Raw genomic sequence first — 19,902 nt, 5'->3', positions numbered from 1 at the left:
ACACGGGGCACAGGTAGCGATCTGCATTACACTTCTAAATTGTGAGGGCTTATATGTTAACTTTTATTCATGGCTTAAGTGTTTTTTTCCTTCATCATTTACTCTTTCATTCCCGCTCAAAGTATCTATCTGTCAACTATCTGTATCACATGTACATCTCCTTAATATTAGACATTCTCTTTCTTCTTCCTTTGTTCTTTCTCATTCACTTTCTATCCTGTATTTTTATATTCTTATTCTATCAACTATATCCTACTGCTCATATTTCTCTCCGTCTTCACATCCAGTACCTAATTTCCCTTCCCTAACATGTCTGACAGAATTTGGTTTTTTTTTTGTTTAAAATTCCTTTGCATAGAAAGTTTTAATATTGATTCAGTCAGCACTGTCAGAATGGAATCCTACTGACAGCTGTACTAAAAGAGACTGCAATGCAGGTCATGCACACAACATGGAATTCTAACACTAGTTGCCTCGGGTAGACAAAATGATTATCAGGCAGCACCACAGCAATGTTTATGCACCCAACATCTCTATTTGCACTGAAAACATATCACACATCAATTGTTTTTGTTTTTTGAACACCAATGAAAATAGATATATACATCAACAATTTCATCATCACATCAACTGACACATGATCACTACCATAATCTTATTATTGTCACTATCCTCATTTAAAAAGTTGAAACCCCAAACTCCTAGAAAGTATGTTCAAAACATTTCACCTTTATCCTCCCTAGTAATTTCATTGTTATTGTTATCATCATTATCTTGATCATTGTTGGCATCATCATTGTTATCAATTTGACTGTAATCACCACCTGCATCATCTCAATCATCACACATTTTTCCTTCTAATTATCTTTTTCATAATATATCACTGTCATTATCCTACTCGACTGTTGACATTGTCCCATACTGTCATCATTATATACTTCATTTGTCGTGGCACCATACTGTCATTATCATACCATACTGTTGTCATGGTACCATGCTGTCATCATCCTACCATACGGCCATTATCCTACTCTACTCTCATCATCATACCATACCATCATCATTATACCATACCATCATCATCATACCATACCGTTGTCGTGGTACCATGCTGTCATCAACCTATAGTGTACCATACTGCCATCCTACCATACTGTCATCATCATACCATACCGTCATCATCATACCACACCTTCATCATCATACCATACCATCATCATCATATCATACCTTCATCATCATACCACACCATCATCATACCATACCGTCATCATCATCCATACCGTCATCATCATACCATACCATCATCATCATACCACACCATCATCATACCATACCATCATCATCATACCACACCATCATCATACCACACCATCATCATACCATACCATCATCATCATACCATACCATCATCATCATACCACACCATCATCATACCATACCGTCATCATACCATACCGTCATCATCATACCATACCATCATCATCATACCACACCATCATCATACCATACCGTCATCATCATACCATACCGTCATCATCATACCATACCATCATCATCATACCACACCATCATACCATACCATCATTATCATACCATACCTTCATCATCATACCACACCACCATCATACCACACCATCATCATACCATACCATCATCATCATACCATACCATCATCATCATACCACACCATCATCATACCATACCATCATCATCATACCATACCGTCATCATCATACCACACCATCATCATACCACACCATCATCATACCATACCATCATCATCATACCATACCATCATCATCATACCATACCTTCATCATCATACCACACCATCATCATACCATACCGTCATGATCATACCATACCGTCATCATCATACCACACCTTCATCATCATACCACACCATCATCATACCATACCATCATCATCATACCATACCATCATCATCATACCATACCTTCATCATCATACCACACCATCATCATACCATACCGTCATCATACCATACCTTCATCATCATACCATACCTTCATCATCATACCACACCTTCATCATCATACCATACCTTCATCATCATACCACACCTTCATCATCATACCACACCTTCATCATCATACCATACCATCATCATCATACCACACCTTCATCATCATCCCATACCATCATCATCATACCATACCTTCATCATCATCCCATACCGTCATCATCATACCATACCTTCATCATCATACCACACCTTCATCATCATACCACACCTTCATCATCATACCATACCATCATCATCATACCACACCTTCATCATCATCCCATACCATCATCATCATACCATACCTTCATCATCATCCCATACCGTCATCATCATACCATACCTTCATCATCATACCATACCTTCATCATCATACCACACCTTCATCATCATCCCATACCATCATCATCATACCACACCTTCATCATCATACCATACCATCATCATCATACCATACCGTCATCATCATACCATACCGTCATCATCATACCATACCATCATCATCATACCACACCATCATCATACCATACCATCATCATCATACCACACCATCATCATACCACACCATCATCATACCATACCATCATCATCATACCATACCATCATCATCATACCACACCATCATCATACCATACCGTCATCATACCATACCGTCATCATCATACCATACCATCATCATCATACCACACCATCATCATACCATACCGTCATCATCATACCATACCGTCATCATCATACCATACCATCATCATCATACCACACCATCATCATACCATACCATCATCATCATACCATACCTTCATCATCATACCACACCATCATCATACCACACCATCATCATACCATACCATCATCATCATACCATACCATCATCATCATACCACACCATCATCATACCATACCATCATCATCATACCATACCGTCATCATCATACCACACCATCATCATACCACACCATCATCATACCATACCATCATCATCATACCATACCATCATCATCATACCATACCTTCATCATCATACCACACCATCATCATACCATACCGTCATCATCATACCATACCGTCATCATCATACCACACCTTCATCATCATACCACACCATCATCATACCATACCATCATCATCATACCATACCATCATCATCATACCATACCTTCATCATCATACCACACCATCATCATACCATACCGTCATCATACCATACCTTCATCATCATACCATACCTTCATCATCATACCACACCTTCATCATCATACCATACCTTCATCATCATACCACACCTTCATCATCATACCACACCTTCATCATCATACCATACCATCATCATCATACCACACCTTCATCATCATCCCATACCATCATCATCATACCATACCTTCATCATCATCCCATACCGTCATCATCATACCATACCTTCATCATCATACCACACCTTCATCATCATACCACACCTTCATCATCATACCATACCATCATCATCATACCACACCTTCATCATCATCCCATACCATCATCATCATACCATACCTTCATCATCATCCCATACCGTCATCATCATACCATACCTTCATCATCATACCATACCTTCATCATCATACCACACCTTCATCATCATCCCATACCATCATCATCATACCACACCTTCATCATCATACCATACCATCATCATCATACCATACCGTCATCATCATACCATACCTTCATCATCATATCATACCTTCATCATCATACCACACCTTCATCATCATATCATACCTTCATCATCATACCACACCTTCATCATCATCCCATACCATCATCATCATACCATACCTTCATCATCATACCACACCATCATCATGCCATATGGTCATCATGGTACATATACCTTACTGTCATCATCATACCACACCATCATCATGCCATATGGTCATCATGGTACATATACCTTACTGTCATCATCATTCCATACTGTCATCATGGTACCATACTGTCATCACTATATCATACCGTCATCATCACACCACTCTGTCATCAACACACCATATTGACAGCATTGTACCGTAGCGTCGTCATCGCACCACATTTTCATCATCGCAATCATCACAGTTTGGCGACTCACCCTGATCCCGGCGTGGCTGAGCGGTCTCCTCCGGACGTAGTCGTCCTTGCTCCTCCGCCTCTCCAGCTCCTCTAGAATGCCGCTGGCGGGCATGATGTCGTTGGCCGATGACAGCCTCTTCACCTGGGGGTGAGGGCGCGGCTCCTGCGACTTGTTGGAGTTATTCAGGAGGAGGTTGACTGTGTCTGGTGAGAGCGGCAATGCAGCTGGGCTAGGGATGGATGCATCTGATCTCTGGATTAAGGAAAAAGCACACAAACGTGTACAGAGAATGACATCTCAATGAGACAGATAAATATTTCACGCATGCACATAAGAACCCGAGTTGGGGTATGAAAGTTACCATTGCCATGGCAACATGGCTTGACTGACATCAAAATTCATTATCATGCAACAAAACTGGATGCATACCTGACTTACCCCCACCCTCATAAAAAAAAGAAGAAAAGAAAGACGGCATAGAATAACCAGGCATGATGACATACACTTGGATGTATTTCCCTCAAAATATCATATCAGTGCTTTGACGTCATAGGTGAACTCATCATGCCCTTTTCAACATCACATACGGAGCAAAAACAATCATTACATCATATATCACCCTAAAGATGCACAAAGACACACTTATATACCATACACACAAACACATACACGTTTTCTCCCCAATTTTGCCAACCTTTGTGGAAATGCCCTTTCAAGGAATAAAACCCCCTCATGCGTCCACCTGCACAAACAAGACTGATATGCGTAACGGAGACTGAAGTGCGTACTGCATGAGCTAATCGCCTTTTAACGCTACACTCTGTGCGCCTCAAGCCAACGGCAATTGTATGAATAGCTCCCATGGATCAGTGCACTTCCAAGGCTCAACACTGATAACCTTTTTTTTCCTCTCGCATTAAAGGAGCCATTTCAATTCAAGTGACATTTTCCAAACACATGCTGAAAAAAAAATGTCATGAAGATGAAAGAAGGAGATGAGTCTGGGTGGTGAATCACCAGACGTGCCCAAAAGTATCAAATGATGTGAAAGTAACCACTCCCTTATCTCAGTCACGAAGTGATGATGAAATTGTGTCATTTTAATCAATATATCCCTTGTCTTGGGTTTGTCATGGCTGTAAAAAAAAAAGGACATACGACACGTCTATGTGACAGTAGGCCTACTTAGCAAAATTTACATTTAGACAACTCAAACCAGATCAGATAAGAAAATGTTCAGTAATAATTGAAAGAAATGAAATTATGTGGGGAAAGCTATGTTCATGCTTTTCCTTGGCAGCAAGGTACAGCTGTATGCACCATAGAGGTAAATTAACATGAGATTGCACACATAATCAAAGGATAATACTGGGTCAAAAGCTTGAAAATAGCAATGATTTCAACTGTACCTTTAAATAGTGATCTGATTATTTAAAAATCTCTTTCTCTTCCTCTCTCCAAGTCAAATGAACATAGAGAATATCAATTTCAAGGAGATGTGCATTCTTCTTACAGCCTAAGAAGAGGAAGACCTCAAGCCTAGGATTCTAATGATGTATTTGACCCTCTAGAAAGAGACAGAATCAAACTCGAATGACACGCTGACCAACACTAATGATCGCAGTCCGGTACTGGCACATCTGTGCCAGCGACCTTGGACAGCATCTACAACACCATTGAAGGTTTTCTGTGCCATTAGGAACCCATAGTACACAAAGGGTTATGATGGAATTACATGTAACAACTTTCACACCCACACACATGTACCAGCACAGGACTCTTGTAAAATTTTGAGGAGAAACAAAAAAAAAAAAAAATCAGGAAAGGGGGGTGGGGGAGTTGAGACACTTTCAAGATGAGGGTTGTGAGGAGGAGGTAAAAATGGTCAACAAGCAGTGGCATACAGCTCAGTCACATGACGTCGCTCAAAGTAGAGGCTTGCCTTTGGACGGCCAGATTGGTATTTAATGAGCAGACCGTCGTCTGCCGCCATGATCGCTGGAAACGCGCAGCAGCTCCTCAAGGTTTCGGGGGACAGAGAGTTTTGGTTAATGAGCATGTCTGCGAAACTACCCACCCACGGTATTTGGGCGCATGTCGGTGAAACGTGAATGGTATTTGTAAGGCCTCAATATTGTTGCTGTTACTGCTTCAACTCGGGGAATGTACAGCATTTATGACAAATTTACCTTTTTAAAACACAGAATAAAGAGAAACACTTTACTTCACATCAGAGCATAAAATATCACATGGAAGTTATAGTGATGCCAATATTAAAGCTAAAAATATTTCTTTTGCCAAGGAAACTGCATGGGTTTCTGGGGATTGTGTCTGAAGCCCACATCATTTTACTTTTCATGAACCTATTAAACATGTCAAGCAAATTCCGCTCTATCAGTCACTGACAGAGACAATCAAACAGACAGTTTCATATGGTGCAGAACATAAAAGAATTCCATGAGAGGCATTTTGAGCTTAGCAACAAAGTGTGGATCATATGAAATTCTTTATGTTACTTAACTACATCATGCAAATCAGTTTCTGATCTTGGCAAGGAAGTGTGCATCATATTTGTTTCTCTGAACTACTATACAGGGCACAGCAAATTCACAAAGGAATCACACTCCAGACATAGCCTGTATCCCCTGTTTCCATCATGACTATTTGGTATTGCATTTTGTCTTCAGTAACCGTGCAAAAAGACAAGAAATGGAACAGGCTGATTGCAATGGTTATCAAAACAGCATTAACCAAATACTAGATACAAGCAACCCTCCTTAGGAAATCTTGCTCTCTTTCCATCTATCTATCTCCCTCTCCCTCTCAACCCCTGCATACCTATTCTTTCTATCCCTCTCTCATTTTCACTAACACTGATTTTCCTTTTTATTCTATCCTTTTTCCCCTTTCCTACTTCCTAAAAATCCATTCCTTTTTCTTACTCAATCTTTTCCTGTCCTATTCCTTTTCTTTGCCTCCAAACTGCTTATCCATCTATTTGCTTTGTCTTTGATTTATGAAACAATGCAAAAGTTTTGTTATTTTATACATATCATTCTCTCTTTCATATCAATACTGTTCTCCCTCGCTAGGTTTGCCAATCACCTTTGTACTTCCATTCTTGCTCTATTTTCTCTCTTTCTCAACCTACTCATATCCATCTATCTGTCTTTGTATTTGAATGTCTGTGTCATTTCTCTCATACTTTTTTTTTTCTTTTCTCTTGCTATTTATCAATCAATATCTTCCTTTTTTCTTTCTACCATTCCTTTCTCTAGATCAAGTTTCATAGACAGCATTGTGTCATTGTCTATCGCTTCTTTCCGTCTCGCTCTCGACTCCTCTTAGTACCTCCCCTGAGGTTTTCCCTGCCGTCACCTTAACCGTTCGCCCCTGGATACGCACACATGGGAGGCGAGAAATGTCATTGCCATGGCAGCAGTACAGCTACAGTCCCCATTCTACCGGTTACCCTGTTCTTTTCGGTGTCGACGTGGATGAAAATCGAGGGCCAACAATCGTTTCTCGCGCATGCATACACATTTAGACACAGAGAGTAAAATGCAAAAGACGATAGCAAGTGCATGAAATGATTATTGCCCCCAGAGAGTGATATTCTTGTCCCTTTGCACTTGAGTATTGCACACAAAAAAATACCTAAGGTACTGTATATATGCCACATATTATGCAACTCTCTATTTTTTTTTTTTTTGAGCAAATCACGACTTCCAGACCATTTTGCGAGTGATTAAATTCACAATCGTGGAGTATAGTGCTGACTACAGAAATGCATGGGTGCACATCACATTCATATTGGAATCAGAGTCAATATTTTCATGTTTTTTAAATTTGTAAATAGCACCCGACTCACAAAATTCACAAAAATGAAAACTTTGCAAAATATACAGTGTAAATATTCAGCACATACAGTAGTCACAATTACTACAATCTGATGGGGTTTTTTTAATTTCATGAGCACACTCTGTTGAAAAGTGGCATCTCATCTCTTTTAGAGACCTCATATTTTGAACAACTGAGCTCTACTACAGACCTGCCTTTGCAGGAAAGAAGGAAAATTACTTTTTTCATTCCCTCTCGAAAGTGCATCAAACACTCACATATTATTCAATACTTCATCAGAGTATGTACGATATGACTGCTAGATTGATATTGATAAAGAAGGACAGGTGTGAAGGTGGCCTCAAGTAAAATAATGAAAAGGCACAAGCTTTCACTTTTAGTTTGGCTTGAGATTCTGCTTGAGGATTCAATTTCATCTTTAAAGGGATATTCCAGACGATTTTCATAATTTCACTTCATGTAGTACATAAATCGACAACTCCATGTATAGATTTTTGGAATTCATCGTGGTTCTTTAGCAGAGAAACAATACTTTGAAAAAACTTAAACAAATTACACTGAACAAGGATGATGACATAGGAGGTTCACATATATAAGAAATGTAGCAGTGTAATTCCATTACAATACGACATTGCGAGTTCACCTATGTATAATCTATGCATGCCTTCTTCTTTTGTTCTATTTCCTTGAGCCCCAACTCATGCATTCTTATGGTGACTCTGCCATGTCATCATCCTTGTTCATTGCAATTTGCTCTAAATTTGTGAAAATATTCTTATTCTTCATTCCAATTATCACAAATTCTGAAACTCTGTCCTCAGTTTAACTGATTTATAGTTGTTCAATTGTAAAAATCTGAAAATCATCCGGAGGTCTCCTTTAAGACACTTGGGACTGTGGTAGGTGTTAATGCAATGGATTACACCACATAAGATGAAGATAACAGTAGCAGTGTACATCTTACACAGTCAAGAGGAATATAGTGGCCTCTGCTTCTTCTTTTTTGGTGAGCCCATGAAAATTTACTTGCAATTTCATCGTAATATTACTTTTGGTGTCAGTCAATATTGTGGTGTCAAAATGTTAGGTTTATAAAACAAATAACTCCTTCAGCAGTGGGTCTAGAAGCATCAGCTTTTTTTCCCCCTATAATTATTGTTGTTGTTTTTTTGTCTCTGAATGACAAGACATCATCCCAGTGACTCGCACCCTACAGAAGCGCTAATATCTAAGATATTCATCAAGTATCTATTGTATACAATAACATCTTCTTATACTTGTTATTTTTTATCTTTATCTCACTAAGTCAATGTTTTACTAGTGACAGTATAAAAACATATAGCCAAAGGAAAGCAGACAAAACATTTGTCCATTCTTATCTTTTAATCTTTTACATTTTTTTTTTGCACAGCAACTAGGGAAAAGAAATATGAAGTGCGAAACTTCAGAAATAAACAGCAAGAGGGACAAAGTATAAAGAAACAAGAAGATCAGAAAGACAGATGGTGAGATACATAATGTATTGAAAAATCATTCAAGTTGATGAATAGACACATGTTTACATCCACGATCAGCCCGTCTGCTCATCATTTACTAAAGTCCATCATGTCTACATGCATACTTTATTAATGATGCAAGCTTTGAGCATACTGGTGCAGGGCAAGGCATGATTAAAAGAGATATGAAGAAAAGAATCTCCATTTAAAAACTCTTTAGAAAGTAATACCATATCATCAGGCTCTGATCACTCAGAAAACACAGGCTAGATTCCTTTTCTATAACATCTTAGGATGAAGTATCCCCAAGCTTGAAAAAAAGAAGGAAAAGGAAATAAATAAGAAAAATGAGCTGGGTAGTTTTTTTTTCTTCAGTTTTGCTCTTTTCTTTTCCCCCCAAGATACATGTACATGCTGGCAGCTGTTAAGTGCATTTGACTTTCAAATGAAACATTTAGACACCGCTAAAATCAATAGTTGCCTGAGCACACAGATATTTGCATTGAATCTGGGTTCTTTAGTCACACGGGTGAACAATCTCCCTTCTACCTCCACGCTCCCCCCCCCCCCATCAGTCCTTCCCCCCACTCTTTGGACTCTTCTCTATTACTCCCCCCCCCCCCACCCCCATTCAAACAGAATCAATAAAATCTTTTCATTCAGTACGTATAATCATCCTTAAGAACATTCAAGAACAAGTACATGAAAATCCATGGCTTAGGTAATTGAATACCACAAAACTTATACCAACTACTTAGGTTGCTGTTTTTCTATTTTCTTTCCCTCACCCTCTCCTCCCTTACCCCCCCCCCCCCCTCCCTCCTCTCTGTAAAGCATTCACTCACCGTAACTTATATGATCACTACCTCCTACCACCCCTCTCTGGTATCGAATACCTTAACAGAAATGGTGGAAAATTCCAAATCTATACAATGGAAGTACATGTATCATATGAATACAAGGGGAAGCTAATCAATTCATACATAATTCAGGAATTTATTCCGATAGAAGTCACAAAGGAAAGCACAAAATGCTGAGCAGTATAACACTGAGAATGATAGTAATTTACACCAAGGCTGCAACACTAACATGCCCTGCACACTGCAGGTTTGAGGCAGGGTCCAGGAGTTCAGAGTGACGAGCATCAAATTTCGAACTAAATGCTTCGAAAAATAGCTAAATCAAGACTCTTTCCTGGAACTCTACCATCCTGGTAATGGATGCATCACCCCATCCCCCCCAACTGTGTATTCCGCAGTCACCTTCGGCCCACAAGACAATGCTTACACCAGTGAGCATCATTAACCTCCAAAATGTCCGGATATATCGCCCGCTAATGACGCCCATTGCCATTAACCCCTATCTCATCATTCCCCATCTCCCACAGAGTTGGAAGGGGAACATCGCGGGGTAGTTGCTGTCGTCATTCCCAACGCAATGACAGCGGAGGTAATTTTACATCCACCAAAAGAGCTTCACAAATGTAATGTGCTTTGGGAAAACCCATTAGACATACAAATTGATCTATTAGATGATTCCAACGAGGAGAAAAAAAAAAGAGGAGAGAAACAAGAAATATTCTTCATTTTAAAGACTGATAACTTTGCAACCTGCATCTTCAAATTGAGATGAGTCTCTTTAGTACTTTACATATGACATTTACCCTAGCTAAACATAGCTCCATACTCGTAACTCATGTCTATCTTTGTCGTCATCATGTGAAGAGATTAAATGCACAAACAGATAGATCTTATCTTTCATTTGTTTTTTAGGTCTCATATGATCAAATGGAGAAATATTAAATCTTTTCAATGATGCTGCACTCATCATATTTTATAAGATTCTTGATGATATTATCAAAGTTATCATATATACATTATTTTCCTTGTTTTTCAGCAGCTTTAATCTGAAACATTTCAAGTTGAGTAAACTGGACATGTCAGTTGGATAATGTCCAATATTGAGGATGGGGGTTTTTCACACTAATTCTCATATTCAACAGAACGATATTTGTCTAAAGTGGCATTTGTCATGCATTCACATTATGGCTCCAAAAAAAAAAAGGAGAAAAAAAAACATTCTCCAGGTTTGACAGGCAAAATGATGTATTCTCCTCCCATAAGATAAACAGATTTGATTGATTGGATAAATGTAACAGTGTTGCCATGCATTGATCATGTTTCAATTCCTTGCCATACTCGGACTTACCGGTAAAAATGGGATGGTAATTACATCATGCTTCACATTAAGCATGTGATATTTTCCATACAGAACTAAACACACATTATTTGTGTGATTACAGGAAAATGGTGAGACTAAACAGGCCATCAGCGGCTCAACGAGAAAATAATGCAATGAATTTTATCACTCAATTCCCCCAGTGCCATTTCTGCTTTCACATTCAATGCATATCACAAGGTACTGCAGCATCTGATAATTCCCTTGGATGAACCCTTGATACCTACTAACCATCATTAAGGAACAATCAGGTGGAAATGAATCATACAATAAATAAACTGATTCCATGTTTCAAAGAGATGAAGGCCTCCTTCTGCCCCCCCCCCCCCCCCCGGCCTTTCTTCCTTTCTTTCTTTCTTTCTTTCTTTCTTTCTTTCTTTCTTCCTTCCTTCCTTTCTTTCTGTCTTCCTTTCTTTCTTTCTTTCTGTCTTCCTTTCTTCCTTCCTTCCTTTCTTTCTTTCTTTCTTTCTTTCTTTCTGTCCTTCCTTCCTTTCTTCCTTTCTTTCTTCCTTTCTTCCTTCCTTCCTTCCTTCCTTCCTTCCTTCCTTCCTTCCTTCCTTCCTTCCTTCCTTCCTTCCTTCCTTCCTTCCTTCCTTCCTTCCTTCCTTCCTTCCTTCCTTCCTTCCTTCCTTCCTTCCTTCCTATCTTTCTTTTTCTGTTGCCATGGGCCTCATCATCCGGGAAGAAAAGCCATCGATATTGATGCACCATTTGTCTTGGACGATACACCAATGAGGCCCTGCTGCTGTTTATCGGCTGAGCATGAAAAGAATTATTTGAAGGTCAGGAGATGGCGGGAGGGGGGGGGGAACCAAGCAAGAAGACCTTATAACTCCTTCGGGCAAATGATCCTTGGCAATCATAGGCAAGGAAGTCCAATATAATCCCGCCGAACATGACTATCAATATTCCATCTGCTCTCAGAGTCGACTTTGAGTGAGGAGGATGCTACGCTATGTGGAGATTAACAAAAACAAAAAGAAGATTGGGGATGCTAAGATATTCTTCTCCTTCCCTAAACCTAAACCTAACTTTTCAACATCAATATCTTCATACATGACGTAAATACCAGTATTCTGCTTGCACTAATAATCCAATTATGGTGAGGATGCTCCGTAGAGGAAACAAAAGAATGCATTGACATTTGATCAGATGTTCCTTATGTCTCGCACATAATGTTATCTGTAGATCCGTAGACGACAGCAAATATTTTGTATATCAATATCAGTGCTGCATGACCTGAATATCAACATTCTGTTTACATTAATAATCTACTTGTGTTGGAGACAGCCTCACGGTGGGAGAGCATAAAAAGATCTCGCATGTCCTCAGAGAACTGGTGTCTCTCCGTTCAGCCTTCGACATAAAACGTGGAAACATCGACCTTGCGTAACATGATTACCCTTATTATGCTTGCGTGAATGCTCTATTTGTGTTGCAGATGGTATTCAGGATTCCGCACAATGCCAGCGGTAAACAAACAGAGACATATATGTATAACTGCATGAATGATGCAGCTTTTTTTCGACATCAAGGGCATAGCTCTATAGCGATCTTCTGTGCCTCATCTTTTAGGATCCTGTAATACATGTATGCACAGACAAAACATCTAAGATTCGTACTTACATCTTTTGATCAGAGAATCACCTCCTCCCCCCCCTCATATTTTTTTTTTCCAAACCTCCATCCTGATACCATTCCAATTTCTTTCAGTCAAAAATAGAATGCAATGATAATCATGTATGAATGAAACCACATGGAGTGGGACATAAGATTAGACGACAATGTTTTATCAATACCTGCATAGCTACCTGATATACGCAATCTTAATTTTCTCTCCCCGTTCTCTGTAACACCATAGCCAACAATGCTGTCCAGGGAAAACCTGCGTTACTTAACTCTGCTTCATAAGATTATGCAAATCCTAATCTCTACTCTTCTTCCCTGCATCCCTGCATCCCTGATACCCAACGATGCTATCCAGCCTGAAAATGCTTCACGTAATTATTCATCACTGCAAATTTGCATGTACATCTATGGCAATATGTATGCCTAATAAGTGTGATGTACAGTCAACCTCGCCCAAGTCAACCTCGCACAGATGAATATAATTGCCAAAGATGAAGAAAAATTCTGCCTCAGATGGATATTAACATGCACTAATTCTATCGCGTAAGTCGAAATCCATTCAAGTCCAAGGAGTTTCTCTGGTCCCTTTGAATTTTAACTTAAATTCAAGGTTGACTGGTATAAACTTCCTGTGTAACATATTATTCTGAGATCACTATAACTGAGTCTTTTGGAAAACATTGGCCCGTTTTCTACTTTTTTATAGTTAGTTCCTCTGGAAACTAAAGTTAACCCAAGCTTAGTTTATCAGCACTTAGACGGGATCTCATACTAAGAGTAGATTATCAGTAGTCTCACACTAACTAAGTCTGCACTATCAGAATACCAGCCATTCTGTTTTTCAAAGCCATGCAACTTTCTTTTTTTATATACAAGCATTCAAATACCAGAAACGCTGTATACAGAGTTGCAGAGAAAATCTAAACCTTTCCTGTTACGTTAATTTCTGCTGTCCAAATCTTGCTGCATTCAACTGGCATACAAGATTGTCAAGTCCTACTTACTACCATGAATGGACAAACTAAAAAAATAAATAAATTGTAAGAGATTATGCAAATTTCAAACCAAGTTTTGGGTAATGCTACAATCTTCACTATCTAGTCAATAATAGAATATAGTTTCATTGAATGCTCTAGAGATTAAAAAGTTCAACATCCTGGGGGGGGGGGGGGGGGGGGGGAAGGGAAGGAAATACTGTTCATTTTTGTACTGACTTCTTCCAGTATGTGGGAAGGCTATTCTGTCCATTGCACAGTCATGCCTGATTCAAGTCATGTCTTTCTTCAATCATTTGCCTACCAAGGTTAAAAATTTGCACTACCGGTACCTTGGCATATCATACCAGCAGGGAATAGCTCCCACTGTGGTGGAAGAGTTATAAATGCTTGACACCCCATTAATTAGTCAGGCTTCAAACGTGGTGTGGCTTTCAAAATCACTACCTCACCCAGCCACGTTTCCATGAGAACGGCACACATTCACGGCATGTCGGTATTGACATTGGAAAAGAGTCTCATTTATTCAGTGACATTTCCCCCTGGTATTTGTAGTTGTACTGCATTATCTGAACAGACTAATTGCATTCACAAGGATTACTCTGCACAGTTGATGGCTGGAAATGCCAGACATTTCATGTTATTTCCAGCACATTTTTCAGGCATAAAATGTAATAAAGAAACATTAAAATGCAGTATAATCAGCATGTTTAAGCACCTCTATCAATTATATTTATCTACATTGTATTCATTTGTTGTTGCTAATTTTTGTCTCATTATTATCATCATTTTTTTTTTTTCAATCTCAGAGCATTCCTGATTATGGTTGGTACAGTGTATGTGACGTTTTAAATCCGACTACATTGATCACAATATATTGGACCATAACAGTATCCATCGCGCGAGAGTGAATTGCATTTGAAGCTTGGTAGGTGCATGCACTTCAATGCTACTGCTAAGACATGTTTAGCTCATCACACACTAGTTACATTTCTACCTACCTACCCACATACTGAATGAGGAGGGTGCTTCAGGAATAAAAAGCTAAGTACACCAACCTTTACACTTATGATTTCAAAAATGCTCCAAAACAACTCATTACCCTGGCAAACTGCTTCAGCCTGACAGGTTTCTTGGTAGAACCTCTCAATATATTGCAAGCAAGTTCCAAATAGTGGTAGATCAATTTTGAGCCCTTCCAAGTACTACTGTATATGCCATATACAATCCGAATCTAGCGAGTCTAATTTTTCGTGTGAATCGGGACTTCCTGACAATCTCGCAAGTGGTTAAATTTGTGATTGTGGAGTACAGTATATGTACATGTATTGGTGTGCAGTGCTGAACAGGGAAATGTACGCATGCACGCATATTCATGTGAGGATCAGGGTTAACACTTTTTTGTGCTTTTACAATCACGAACAGCACCCGACTTGCGAAATTTGTGAAAATTCAAAACCTCATGAAATATTCGGTGTACTGTATACAGTATGGCCTGAATTCACGAAGGTGGTACAAATGAAACCATGGTTTAAACCATGGACAAAAACTATGGAGCGTCAAGTGTCACACAGAATATTTCGTTACAATTCTTTTCATCGATGAAATGATTATTTTGCAACGAAATGACAACATTTTGTAACTAAATGAACATTTCGTCCACGAAATATTTTGTTAACGAAATGGTCATTTTGTCGACGAAATGACTAATATCATAACAAAATATTCCGTGCGACACTTGGCGCTCCATGTTTTTTGTCTATGGTTTAAACCGTGGTTTCACTTGTACCACCTTCGTGAATTCGGGCCAATGTGTTTAACAGCTTTAAAATCAGAGAATCTCTTGTAGCTGAGTGGATAGGACCTCAGACTCCCAATCATGGTGCTCCTGGTTTGAGTCCACTGGCGACAGTAGTTGTGCCTTTAACCCATTGAGGACGGACTGATTTTCCTATAACACGCATTTCCCATAGACACCTGCCCGAGTATACTCGAGACTCGTCCTCAATGGGTTAAGGCAAGGCATTTTATCCTCACTACCTTAACCAAACAGTGGGGACTCAGAGTCATCAATCCCATGGTACATGTAGCTTGCTCATGAGCATTTGAATGCTTCAGTAGTAGCCACTTTGAACAGTAAAAAAAATGCCCCTCTCCCCTCCCCCCCCCCCCCCCAAAAAAAAAAAAAAAAAAATAAAAAGATCTTCTTTGGCAAAGGCTGGAATGGTCAGCAACATTAACATTAAGGGGAACACAAAAAAACCGACCAGTATGATTAGGTATTACTTTCTACAAAGTTTTGATATGGGCAGCCTAAAAAACAAATTCATTATTACAAATCCATCTGAATTGCACATATCAATCAAGCATTTTCAAGGAGTTTAATTCCACATTCTGTGAATACCATCCTACCGTTTTGTTGCTGTGGCATCATTCACAAATGCACACACAGTCACGTACAATGCAATTAGTTGCCCATGCTTATCTTGCCTATGTGCATATGTGGAATTAAGGGTGGGGTTAGGTATCAAAGAAACTAGCCACATCGAAAATATTCATGTAAAGAATTTTCTGTAAATAGCAGAACTTGCAAATAATTCTTTAACTCTCATTCAGATTCAAGCACCCAAGTATTCAAGGATATATCGAAACTGAAAATCAAGTCAGCACAAATCGACACACATCCCACCACATTGCATCTTACCAGGATTTAATAGTTCTTCCTCTTGCTGATAATGAAAGACATCTCACCAGCTCAAATTAATGAAAGAAAGTTGAGCTCAAGAGTGAGAGATAAATATAAATCAAATTATGAGTATTTCAATTATGAAATAAAAGACAGATTGATCTCACTGTGCTTATTATGATAGTCATTTTTTTTTCTGCTCGAGGATGTCTAGAAATGTAAGCATGATGTTTAAAATCAATATCTTGACGAGGACAGCATAAAGGGGCTAGTACTGTCAAGCCTTATCAGATATTTGATGAGTGCTAACCCAGAAAACCTTACCCAGAGCTGATGATAAATCACAAAGCTATGAGATACACACCTGATGTTCTCCTTCCCCATGACAATAACCAAATCCGAGAGGAAGAAATTCATGCACAGCTGCGGATTGATAAAAATGAGGAAAGAATCTAAAGGCAGCAGCACCCACGACGACAACAGCCCACGAGATTACTGGCTCCTCCTTCGTTTCTCGTCGGCTGCTCAAATGCAGTGCCAATGGGAACAATGCTGGCGGCAGGAAAAAACGGATAAGTGCAGAAGTGCATGGGGATGGGGATGGGGGGAGAACGCATGGAGGAGGGGGGGGGAGGACAAAATTGGGGCTGAACAAGGAGGAACGAGTGATGTTATGAGGTTTCGGAAGGAAAGAATGCGGGCTGCTATTAGCTGGTCGTTTCAGCTCTGGTTGAGGACACGGCCGAGTGTCGGCTAATATCAGCTTCTCCCGTACCCAGCACCGCCGTCCCAGATGTACCGACTAACGAGTAAACGATGTATAGATGCAGTAACCATGGCGCCGTTACTCAACTGCATCCATCAAGCTATTATTAACGTGCACTAATTATTGCCCATGTGGTGTGTGGCGGACAATTTGTGAGATGAGTACAGACATCAGGGTAATCATTGGTCCATCACATACTGTACTTGTCCAAACAACGATATGTTCATTTGTGACACACACACACCCACACACACACACACACACACACACAGCCCAATGGGGAATAAGGGCTTGTGCATGGTAAAGAGTATATTGCTGTAACTGAGACTTAGCGATGTCTTCCACTGATGGGGCATTAGGGAGATGCAATGAATACACTGTAATGCTATTTTCACACGGCTTGATGCTGAAAAGCAAAGTGCACGTGGAAGGCAAACTTCAGCTTTAAGTACATTGTACGTGCATCTGGCTGCCCATCTAAAGAGACATAATTCACTTTCCTATCCATCTACACAGTACTTTAATTTCTCTCCTATCCCCACCCCCCCCCCATCCGACATCAGATTCCGAGCATGTGATTTGAGCTCTTTTACCCGCAAGATCAAGAACTCCGCCGTTGCTACCAAGCTCTACTAAAGTCGCCGCTGATGGAATGTGTCATGCTAGATCAAAAGCCGACAGACGCAACACATAGGGGGAGGGAAAAAAATGACCACAGCATTGTCGACTTATGGGTGCCTTTAGCCCAGTTTTTCCGGAGGAGAGTAGGATGGCTGTCGAATGGAGAGCCGCGGCACGCTCGTCAGTGCTTCTCATGCCGATCCGTTTGCACTTACTAATAGAATTCCCGGTCTGAACATCTGAGCTAATACGGCCCACTTCTCACACTCTGTGCCCTCCAGCTCACATATCCATGCTTCCCTTAAAGGACAAGTTCACCTTCATATACATGTGGATTGAGTGAAGGCAACAATGTTAGTAGAACACATCAGTGAAAGTTTGGGGAAAATCCGACAATCCGTTCAAAAGTTATGAATTTTTAATCAGTGCAATCACTGCTGGAGGAGAAGATTACTACAGTGTATCTTTCATAACATGGGAAAAACATTAAAGAAAAAAAATACGAGGTCGTGAGACCCTACTCCCACGGGTGCCTATTAAACCTGATGACTATGATCTCCCCCTCCCCAAACAATAACAATGATAATAATAATAATAATAATAATAATAATAATAATAATAATAATAATAATAATAATAATAATAATAATAATAATGATAATAATAATAATAATGATAAGGATAATGATAATAATAATATAATAATAACAATAATAGGAGCAATAATTGTAGGCCTAATATTAATTATGATAATGTACAGTCTGAAGCAGATGTAGTTCTATATGATATATCAAGCCAAGTTTTGGTGATTAAAAACAAAAAGGAGGGAGCAAAATTATGAAGACGAAAATATCTTATTTTTCTCTCATAACGTGGGGAAAAGAAACATGAAAAAAACCCACAAAACAAACCGAGGCCTTGAGACCAGCCGTGGATTCCCGCAGGTGCCCGCGTGGATGCAAGAGCAGGGGGTAATCAAAGTCATAGTGTTAATATATTCCCGTTTCGACGGGAACAACCTGTGGGCAGAACTTTCGGGGAATCTCATTTGCGTTTTTGGTAATTTTCCCTGAATGTTATTGTTTTTTGCCCTGCGGAGGTGGAAATGTGTGTGTGCGTGAGGGGGGGGGGGAGGGGTGAGGGGCAACAAGACAACTGTTGGACTTCAACGGGTGCAAATAACCCCTCGAAACTCGAGTTCTATAATAAAAGCAAGTAGTGGCGGGAATGATCCCTACCAATGGACCGGATCGCCGGGCATATACTACAAAAATGTATTATAAAATTTCTGGGAAGGGTGGTCATTTAGAAGACAGCACAATTAACGAAAGAATGAGAAGACTTTTCTTTTTATTTCTTCAATAAAAATGTGCAAATCGTATTATGAGAAAAAAAAAATAAAACCCCTCAGACCCGTGGATTTCCACGGGTGCTGCTAGTTCTTTATATAGTTGTACTCATATGACATCACAGGCTATAGCAGTCTTCTCATCCA

The 19,902-nt window shown here is 39.5% G+C and overlaps 1 protein-coding gene across 1 annotated transcript in view; it reads right to left on the bottom strand.

Annotated features, from left to right (window-relative positions):
• Positions 1-19,902, bottom strand: part of LOC139723367 (cyclin-dependent kinase 14-like) — a 124,680-nt gene that overhangs the window by 89,248 nt on the left and 15,530 nt on the right. The window contains exon 2 of the mRNA XM_071634622.1: positions 4,134-4,367. Coding sequence (XP_071490723.1) covers positions 4,134-4,367 — 234 coding nt within the window. The remainder of the gene's footprint in view (positions 1-4,133; positions 4,368-19,902) is intronic.

This window comes from Diadema antillarum, unplaced genomic scaffold (assembly GCF_040938485.1).
Source record: "Diadema antillarum isolate AM-2024a unplaced genomic scaffold, OU_Dant_1.0 scf00000187, whole genome shotgun sequence".
Taxonomy (NCBI): Eukaryota; Metazoa; Echinodermata; class Echinoidea; order Diadematoida; family Diadematidae; genus Diadema; species Diadema antillarum.
Note: the sequence above shows the minus strand (reverse complement) of the source record. Positions and strands in the feature narration are given on the sequence as shown.